This window comes from Haliotis rubra, unplaced genomic scaffold, assembly GCF_003918875.1.
Source record: "Haliotis rubra isolate DU_JTF1 unplaced genomic scaffold, ASM391887v1 Scf1594, whole genome shotgun sequence".
NCBI lineage: Eukaryota > Metazoa > Mollusca > Gastropoda > Lepetellida > Haliotidae > Haliotis > Haliotis rubra.
The window spans coordinates 48,218-59,240 of NW_025765552.1; the positions used below are offsets into that span (position 1 = coordinate 48,218).

The window sequence follows — 11,023 nt, forward strand, 5'->3', positions numbered from 1 at the left end:
AAATATTTGTCTTCAACAACCTTTGCTTGTCGTAAGAGGTGACTTACGGGATCGGGTGGTCAGGCTCGCTGATTTGGTTGACACATGTCATCGTATTCCTATTTGCGTAGATTGATGCGTATGATGTTGATAACTGGATTATCTGCTCCATACTCGATTATTTACAGACCATCGCCATATAGCTGGAATATTGCTGAGTGCGCCGTTAAACAACAGCCGAACCAAACCTAACACATTTGTTTCCTTCATTCGTTAATCTTTATTTTTTGGGTCACATTTTCAGAAAACATTGCTTTGCGGAGATCTTGTAGCCAGAGCAGTACGTTTGGTGGTGGTGGATTTGGAGCAGATCGGGGTGTAGATGGCACCGCCGCAACGACTGCCACGCCATCAACATGTACTCATACACAGAATGAGACAAATCCCACCTGGACTGTGAACCTGAACACTTCAGTTCCAGAGAAGATACAACATATCAGACTCTATCTACGTGAGACCTGTGAGTTCACAAATATAAATCAAGTACAGGTGGTAATATCAGACGCTGCAAGGAATTGATCGCGATTATTCATATCGTTTTGGTTTGAAACGGCATTGAATGTGCTGTTATCACAAGTGTTCTGGTCAAATGCAAATCACACTGGGATATCCCGGGAATTGACAAACCCTCCCGATGATTGACCTGATTTAACTGCAGAGTGATCGAGTAAGTTACGATTTTAAGTTACATATCGTGACTAAAACAAGTTATAGATTAATAATGATTAAAAATATATTATTAACACCTGTCAACGAAGGACAGTAAAACTACTAGATTATCAAAGACTTATATTTAAAACTAGTGATTAAGTCTCAAACAGTTTAACTATAGAGGACGATACAATATAAAACAGGCTATAGATCGCCAACAACTGAAGGTAGATCAACAGACTATGGACAACTGGGACTTACATTACCTTTGCTACCTGCATGGAGCCTAGTTGGATTTACACCATCTCTTCAGCCGCTGGCGATTGTAGGAAAAGTTTTGCCGAATTTGAACCCACCCCCACCCCACCCCCCAAATATACTACGTTTAAAAATCTAGTAAGCTTAAATACATACATACAGCCACTAAAAATCGCAGTTGCTAAGTTATACTATCATATTTAAAATGTCATTTATCAATAAATTATACAAATCATATTATTCAATTTTTATCTAATAATTATATTTCCCTTAAAAATTCGATTATTGAATGATAATTAACATTATAAATAAGATCTTTAACTATTTCCACATTGAAATATTAATTAGGAGATAAACGTACTGTGTTTTGAAATTAGATGAATGTTAGACCGAATTGATAGTCTCTAAATTTCATTTGAAGCCGAACGCGTAGCAATCTAGCCGTGCCTAAAAAAAACACATATTCTACGATTAAAAAGGGGTAAGCTTAAATTTACTTTAAATGTTTTGGGACTTACGTCATTTCAGTCCCATCCGGAGTGTCTGAGGGTAAGTGTTCAAATACAGGATAGGACTCAAACTAACAAAGTACCAGAATCTGTACTTCATTGAGAAAGTGTAACCCCAAATATACATACGTTATACTTGACCACTTTCTGAATGAGTGAGTGAGTGAGTGAGTGAGTTCGGTTTTACGTCTTTTAGCAATAGTCCAGCAATATCACGGAGGGGGACACCAGAAATGGGCTTCACACATTGTACCCATGTCGGGAATCGAACCCAGGTCTTCGGCGCGCTGAACGAATGCTTTAACTACTATGCTACCCCCATCGCCACACTTTCTGAATGACATTGTGTAATCATACTGTGAGATTTAACATATTCTACATTTCCTTAGATTGACATTCCAATCGTGAAACAATGACAATGTATACCTTTTGGACACCAAAATAATCCTGATGGATAATATCAATTCTTTTAATGTATATCATTCTACTACATGTCCAGCTGTTTTCCATGTATCAAACCTTTACTCTGTCCCACCATCAATCCGAAGGTATCTATGGATTCTAAAGGATTTAAGAACTTTGAGGTTTAAACTGGATTTGAGACTTTTAATGACTCTTACTTATACTATTGATATGACGCCCCATAGTTTTAAGGTTTTACCTTCTCGTGCCGATATACATAATATCACAGGACTTTGGTGTGAAATTCTCTTTCTCCATATTGTTTTCCCATCTGTTCAGTTAAAGAGATAAATAAAGGCATGGGACTTGAAACTGGAAGCTTCGGGATTTTACATTCTTACCGACTGGTGTTAACATAGATGTGACCGGTCAGCTGGATAGCTATCTCTATCGTATGTCTCTTCCTTCTGTACAGTTCAGGAGAGAAACATCGGCATGGAGATACTTGTGGACAGCCAGATGTGCTACAACTGGTTATCAACTAAACATCCTCCTCCTATAGCTAACGTCACCTGCCGCCAGCCATTGACAGGAACCACGGTCACTATACGGATACCTGGTGACAGTAAAGCCCTCACTTTGTGTGAAGTGCAGATATTTGGTATGTCATGGACTATGTGGATTCACATATTTGCATAACTGCAGTGATTCACTAAACGTGTTGCACCTGTGTATTGGGAGCCTAAATGTTATCCTCTAATTCAGTTGAATGAAATCTTTCCAGGTTTCGCAATCATTATGGGTTACTTGTGGTACTTTCCGCACACACATGGTGAGGACAAAATATAACCTTTTTGTTGCATCACCATATCAATATGATGCACTCAAAAAACTATACAGGAAAAGTGATAACTTCATCCTTCTGAAATAGTATTCACTTCGAAATGAGGTGAGGTGAGGTGAAATTGGGTTTAACGTCGTACTTGAGAATATTTCGCTCATATGACGATGTGCATGCGTGTGTATGTGTATGTGCAGCTGCTTGTACTAGCCCAGACTTAAGCTGGTTTTATAGTGCTAGCCCACTGAGATACCATGTCGCAGTGAAGCATGAATACCCTACTCAGACACATTATACTGACTCCGAGCCGACCAGTCCTTGATGTACCCATTATTGCTGAGTGCCAGGCAGGGACCAACAAGTACCATATTTTAACGTCTTTTGGTATGACGCGGTCGGGGATCGAAACCGCGACTTTCCGCTCTCCGGGCGGACGCTCTATCCACTACACCACGGAGGCGGTTACTTCGTAATGAGTTTATCTTTATTGAATTTATCGATTCTTCGATCATTCAACGAAATACGTATCTATCCATCCGCTGTCAGTACTGTAGTGATATAATGGCACACCCCGGAGTCCGTTTGTTTTAAAAATACATTGTTCCATATATGTACAAAGACAGGTTAGTGGATACCATTTAAAATTTTATTCATCATCACATGTTTTACACTTGAAAATAACATGATGTAACATGATATTCGCCTTCAATAATGTGTTTCCTTGCAAATAGTACTGGTTCTGTCTTCTCTCCTTTCTTTAGTAAACTTCCTGATTCAGTTCTTAGGTTATGGCAAGTAAGTCTAACCTGTCCCACAGCATTTGATTGCAGTTGTAAATTCTACACTTAATATGCTTGTGCGGGACATCATATGTACAGCGTCAATTTATTTGCACAACTCATAACAATTTACACCTCATATCTCTGCCTCATAAATCAGACCTAGGCTTATCTTTTTTGTCAAATATTGACAGGTATGAAATGGTAATGGTTTAAGTGGTGACGAGCATTTCAAAACACCATTTACTACTCTTTTAGCCTGGATACAGACCTCGTTTACATGTTTTGCATATGATAATGGTTCTTGGTCTAGATAATGGTTCAGTTAGTATTCATATGAAGATACCCAAGTAAGTAGTTGTCCGTCATACTTTCTTTTGATAGAGCTCTCTATTCTTCAAAACAATGGTCTTGGTGTTTTTTCAAATTATACAAATTCACACATCAATGGAAATGATAACAAAAGTGGTTTTCATGTTTTTGTAGTACAGAATTGTGTCAGGAACCGCTATTGGTAAGACAACTGGCGCTATGTGCTGGCGATTTGGTGGGTCATAAAGAGAGTGTGGTTTCGAATCCTGGACCATCAACAATACTGGAAGATGCACTCTGCTGATAAAGTGTAATCCCATATATCCACAGAGAAATCAATTAAGCACCCTCTGTATTTTTGCGTATATTTACGTTTAGAACACGTGCATAAAAGTTCTCGTGGTGACCACCCGTATGATCCTTTGACTCCAAAATGATTGAAATCCATGTTGATTTTATGATGATAATTGCTCATTTTTAAAAAAACCCACCACACTGATGTTTATACAAAACCATGTCTGTACAAGAATGTTTAATGTTGAATTTATTGGTGAATGTGAACATTCAATATGTCATTTTGCGTGTCAATTCAAGGTCAATATAAGTTGTTCACTGGTCACGAGGGGGTTATGGGTTGATGTACCCTCGATGTTTGTTTATGTTCCCAACCCATGGGCCCCGAGAGACTAGTGAACAACGTATTTATGTTACCGAACACCTTAATGTTAATTTTGAATTGTTTGAAGCACGGGTACAAATCTTTTTGTAGCCATCGCTAGATTTTGCTGACAAGAAAAACAGATTTAGAGTTATCTCCCTTCAATCGATTTGCATTCGCCAAAATCGGTAATGTCCGTACATGATTACGTGATTCAATGTTATTCGAGATAAAGAATTACTACCACGAAGTACAGAATAAGTTGCCATTGACAGCGGGGTACATTGAAATGTTACTCGCTTGTAAGCGGGGTACACTGAAAATAATAGAAGAGCGTTCAGCCAATCAGAAAGCGACATTTTTATGTGTGAGGTAAGATAATACAGAATGTAACCTCCATGTGACATTATGCCAGTCAGCACTTTCCTCCTCATACCCCCTGTCAGCCTCCTAATCCTCTGAAGGGGCAGTCTGCGCCATTCCTCGTGTAAAACAGCTTCCATTTGGGCCAGGTTATGTACGGGAGGATACCTTTGTATCAATCATGCTCAAAAAGGGTTACGATCGAGGCTCATTCAGTCGGGAGATATGTCAGGTGGTGATTAAGGTCTTTGTGTATATAACAAATGTTATATCAAAATGCAGTTGATATTTATCAAGAAGATATCCCGAAAGACACATTTCTACATTATTAACATGATGACTGTATTTGAATATGGTAAACAAAACAATAATCAGTTTGCAGTGACGGATGGTTTTCTGAAGATTGTGACAAACAGTGCCGATGCCTTAACAGTAATGATGTATGTGACAAGATCACTGGGCGCTGTTCTAGTGGATGTTTCCCAGGATACCATGGTGTCGACTGCCAAACAGGTATGACGTGAAAATAGTTAGCATTAAAGTGAAAATTTATAAACAGCTTACATGCGTTTTATGCGGATGTTTCCATCTCTGTATGCGTTTCTGAATTAAGCAACTTAAGGTTCATGTTCAAACACACGTGTCTCACGGCCACAATGGCACAATACAAAACTAAACACTGACGATAAATGTATTGTTATCTTATGGGGTGGTGGAGGAACTTGCCACTTAAAGGGTTGAAAGAACCTTATTTTTTGTAAATTCTTAGTACCACCATGTTATTTACATGTGTTTGAGTCTTATGGTACAGCAGGACTAATTATGTCAATGGCCTCCCTGATGAAGCTAAATATCATGATCTTCAACAATTACTGACTGACTGAGTTTAGTTTTCGCCGCTTTTAGCAATATTCCAGAAATATCACGGCGGGGGACACCAGAAATGGGCTTAACGCATTGTGCCCATGTGGGGAATCGAACCCGGGTCTTCAGCGTGACGAGCCAACGCTTTAACCACTAGGCTACCCCACCGCCCCTCTTCAACAATTATATATGTCAGAATCTTTATCATGTTTGCAGAATGTGCCGCTGCACTGAAGATTGTTTTCTTGTTATATGTATTTGCAGTATGTCCAGATGGTTTCTTTGGTATCAACTGTGCCTCAATGTGTGGAAACTGTCTGGATGGTGTAATCTGTGAAAAGACAAGCGGGGCCTGTCCTGGAGGATGTGCAGCAGGATGGATAAATGACGACACAAAGTCATGTCGGCAGCGTGAGTTGGTACATTGATTTGTTTGTCTTCACATATTATGATCAATAATGTATACACAGTCTAAGTTACTTTGTCTGTGCAGCATGTCCCGATGGTTCCTATGGTATCAACTGTGCCTCCCAGTGCGGAAACTGCCTCAATGGTGTTAGCTGTGACAAAACAACAGGAACCTGTCCTGGAGGATGTGCAGCAGGGTGGATTGATGACAACAAACAGTTATGTGTGCAGCGTGAGGAACTGATTTCGTCCTGTGTCAGATTTGGTACATTGATATGTTTGTCTTCAGAGCACATGCTCAATAATGTAAAGACATTCTTTGCTTCGTCATATTATATTCAGCACGTTTTTTTGTATAATAGAAACATTTATCAGATAATGTAGATATTCTGTCAAACATTCATAATCGGTTGCTTTTTAAACACCCGTTTACTCTGTAAAATCTTGGTTCCAATGGTACGTCTGTATGATCACAAACCTACGCTTACCTTACATAATACGGTGAAGCCACGTGCACTTGTATTTACAGCATGTCCAGATGGTTCCTATGGTGTAAGCTGCATCCGTCGGAGTACCAATACTTCCTTTTGTATTATAAAAACACTTATCTAATACTGTACACTTTCAAACTTTCTTATCCGGTTACCCTTTTCAACACCCTTTTATGGTGTGAAATCTTGTTTCTGAGGTATCTGTGTATGGGTTCAAGTTGAAGCGTGTTGGAATTTGTAGCATGTGACTGTAAATTGTACTCACTCACTTTTTTCGACACCCTTTTACTTTGTGAAATTTTGTTTCCAAGGCAATTCTGTATGATTTTAAGTGAACGCTTACCTTGAACAATAGTCACTGTTAGTTATGTGTATTTACAGCATGTCCAGATGGTTTCTATGGTACCAACTGTGCCTCTCAGTGCGGGAACTGCTTTCGTAGTGTCAGCTGTGACAAGAAAAACGGAACCTGTCCTACAGGATGTGCAGCAGGATGGGTCAATGACGGCACATGCCTACAACGTAAGTACTGATGACGTCCATTGTGTTGCGTACAAAGATATCATGACCTGAAATGTTAATGAACCAGAATTCGTATTCACAACTGTTCTGGTTAGTGCTTCAAGATATGTAAGTCACAATATCCACTGTTCAATGACACATTACTTTCTGCAGTGTCAGTAACATATGGATTTGCATTCCCTTTGTGTGTCCAGACTGACCGAATTTCCTTTGCTAAGGTCATGATACACCTTGTCACATATGTCATTTCATTGTAAGAAGTTTTATTGCATTAAAGTATTAGGCACTCATAAAGGGCGCTGCGTTTAACTGTGATGGCATGCAATTAATGAGACTGTTGTTAATTGTGTCAAATATAAAAACATCTTTCTTGGACGTCTATGTAAAATCTCCTGTAATAATTTTCCGAAAAAACACATATTTTGTGCAGCACTAACCACATCTACAAAAACCCTTCAATCTGTGATGATCTACTATCAATACTCTATAAATATACTTTACATGTACACATAGAAAAATGCATTGGTTGAGGTTGTATTGACTCCTGAGTACGAACGGCGAAGAATTGTAAATACATCTGTACATAGCTATGAAGAACACATAGGTTATGCAAACCTCTATTAATACAAACATGACGCTTTACGCATAGGTTCGTTGCAATTTAAACTATCATATTCTCTGGCAGTTGGCATACTTACATCTCAATTATAAGTCTGCTCTCAAAATATTTAAAAAAAATATTAATTAGTGGTAAAATATCAAAGGAATGTGAACAAAATATACTTTTTCTTAATATGATTTCATATACTCCTACACTTTGAACAACTTAATAGAGGTGCAACTGGTTTCAAGAACAATGTTGATCAAGGGACACGGGAAACAATTATTAACACTTTCTTTATACAATTGCCGAATGAGATGGCACCTACAATGTTACACTGACTGATTATTGGTGATGCCCCCTCTCTCTGTCTCTCTCTCTCCCTCCCTATATCGGGTAAACAGGAAGGTGTCAAGATGTACCTGTGCTATTCTACACATTTCATGGCCAAACATGATAACAATCTCATTATACCATACCACCGCTTTTATTAAACAGAAATACATTCCAGACAACTAACAAATATTAAATCGAAATATTACGATCTCCTATTGAATCATTACTGAAAAGATGTGATATAATATTGCAAAATTGTTTCACAATTAAGTATCCACGATATAATGGATTCAAGCCATGATGACTTGGACACCAAACATACAGATGTCATAATGTACCGATCATGTTACTTCACACATAGCGTGGCATAGGAAAGTCAAATGGAAATAATTGTTGGATTTGGAGTTTGGATTATGCCTACATATGTTACGACTTTTGATGACCAACCTTTCAGTTTCTTTGCTTTGCATAAAGTAGGAAGGAGATATATTTGACATTCCTGTAACACATATAGGTTTCCAGGATACCTGTTGCAAACAAAATCTGCACATGCGAATATGTCTTCAGGGATAACATGAGCAAGGAAAATTGCAAGATATTGTTAATGTAGAGCATTGTTTTTGTTTGTCGCGAAAACGTTTGGCAGTACAAACCATCCAACGGGTGTCGTTTTGCATGCTACAAGCATATGGCAGCAATACTCCTGTAATCATGTAATCATTTCAGGCAACAACCACATATATTACCATGCAAAATGTGTGAGTGATACCGGTACGGCGTGAGAAGCTTATTCTTTTGCTCCTATAGTTTGTGTTATGACGTATTGTCAGTGCATTGCTAATATGTTTTCACCACAATTTGTCCTTTATGCATCAGTCATCGGCTGGTCAAAGAAAGTTAATCTCTGATGGATGACGTTTTATCTTCTATTGGCATCGTTATTTCTTGTAGATCATTCTCACATTTGTCTGATTCAGTTATCACCACTGAGGAGGGATTCAACTGGGGAGTGCCAGCAGTAGTGGTTCTTTCTCTGTTGCTGATGTTGATAGTGATTGGAGGAACCATATACATTAGAAGGTAATATACTTTGCATCCTTCGTTAACTAGAACCGCACGCTTTCATACATTAACTGACAGCGCTTTATTTACTAATCTGTCATAGATTCTGTCACACACTGCTCCTTCATAGTGTGTAATATAATTGTGCATAAAACAATTGGCTTCTTATTTTGATTAAATCGTCAGCGCTTTTACTTTGTAGTGAATAACTGGTATCGAGTTGGCACTTCTATCTATTTGTACAGGATATTGCTCCTATACCAGAGTACTGTCGTTTTTTTGTCTTAATATTCTGATACAAATGTTATTTAATAATGCGAGAAAATCAGAGTGAACATTCGAATTGTCCATTACACGTGATCTTTGTAGTGAGTGAGTGAGTTAAAACTTAACGTCACATCGGCAATACCACATAGTGACGAGAAAGGTTGTTCATACACAATAAATACGAGTAGTTAAATAACCAGTCATCAACGGACTGTAAATTAACTAGAGTTTCACAAGAAGAGTTAAAACTAGCTAGCATATATCTTTAAAGGTAGAAAATTATTTTGGGCAATACAATGCTAAAATGGGCTACTGATCGCCAACAACTGATGGTAGCTCACCATATTAGGGACAATGGGGACTTGCAGTGCCTTTGCTACCTGCATGGACCCTAGTTAGATTTACACCATCCCTTCAGCTGCCAGTGATTTGAGACAAACTTTGTCACAAATTAAAGTGACGGACCTTTCTAGTGGTCAGATACTCTTTGCATAGTTGACCTCTACAACCTCTTACACATTTGTTTCCCCACTCTCTCATAATTATAGGTATGGGACATTATCTGTATTTCACGATAAGTGTCTGTATATTTTACGAAATAGGCATATTTTGTTCGTCAGATTGCTGAGAACTGAAGAGTTTGAAGAACAAGACGTCAGAGGAACACTATGTGGAACTCGATGAAATGACAAAGGTTCCTGCAAGAGAAGGTACATACGAACATATCGGTAATGCAACTACCTACAACACTACATTCGATCGTGTTCAGGATGAAACTGGATGAGACGACAAAGATTCTTGATACAGAAACATACATGCGAACATTTTGACACTGCATAGTATCATTTTCATAGATCATGTTGAGGGTGAACTTAACTCACTGAGATGCCACAATCGAGATACAATCTGTCTGCCTTAGGTAGGTGGGATGTGGCGATATTTAGAAACAACTGTCTAAGTGTGATTCTTTTCCCATGAAGATCTGTGTAATATTATTCAGAATCTGACAAGCGTGTGACTCAAAGTGAATATCATGTCTACAATATAAGAACACCAGTGATATGGATGAACACAACAGATTTTATCTCACACATACTAGCTGCAACATTGAACTTCTCAAACCTAGTCGCCGTTTCAGACACGAAATCCACATATCCGCCATATAATAATAATGGTGATACTCTTCTGCGGCCATGAGTTTGCTTCGCTTAAAACCTAACATATCGGTTTGCTCCCTATTATTCCCTTTCCTTCCTTTCCTTGAAAGACATGGTACTGACTCCCCCATCAGCCCATTGCAGCATGCAGAGCTTTGTGTAGTCGCAGTAGCAAATGACTATATTTCTGTCAATTCATTGTCATAAGTTTTGTTGCTTGACATGTATTGTTCAGAATTACCCCCTAATAGTTTTTAAGTCAAATGTCATATTAAATAAATGAGTTCAATAAAACAATTTGTGCAGTCTTTTACAATTGTTCGTCATTTCTGGTCTATCCACTATCAATATCAGAGTAAGCCTGCATGTAATCGCTACATACGCTAGTCAATCCCAACCTGTCCACTATCGATGCTAAAGTGAGCCTGCATGTACTCGTTACATACCTTTGACAATCCCAACCTGTCCACTATCGATACTAAACTAAGCCTGCATGTAATCGT

The 11,023-nt window shown here is 38.5% G+C and overlaps 2 protein-coding genes across 5 annotated transcripts in view; both read left to right on the forward strand.

Annotated features, from left to right (window-relative positions):
- LOC124271283 (multiple epidermal growth factor-like domains protein 11) overlaps positions 1-10,828 on the forward strand; it is a 30,359-nt gene extending 19,531 nt beyond the window's left edge. For 2 of the 4 annotated variants that reach the window (XM_046706387.1, XM_046706388.1), the window contains exons 4-11: positions 284-499; positions 2,335-2,520; positions 5,188-5,325; positions 5,941-6,087; positions 6,170-6,316; positions 6,957-7,097; positions 9,012-9,114; positions 9,984-10,828. In XM_046706387.1, the coding sequence (XP_046562343.1) occupies positions 284-499; positions 2,335-2,520; positions 5,188-5,325; positions 5,941-6,087; positions 6,170-6,316; positions 6,957-7,097; positions 9,012-9,114; positions 9,984-10,047 (1,142 nt within the window). In that variant the 3' untranslated portion in view covers positions 10,048-10,828. The remainder of the gene's footprint in view (positions 1-283; positions 500-2,334; positions 2,521-5,187; positions 5,326-5,940; positions 6,088-6,169; positions 6,317-6,956; positions 7,098-9,011; positions 9,115-9,983) is intronic. The other 2 variants (XM_046706386.1, XM_046706389.1) reach the window with 2 other exon arrangements.
- The window catches only part of LOC124271282 (receptor-type tyrosine-protein phosphatase mu-like), a 138,102-nt gene that overhangs the window by 43,653 nt on the left and 83,426 nt on the right, over positions 1-11,023 (forward strand). The window lies entirely within an intron of this gene.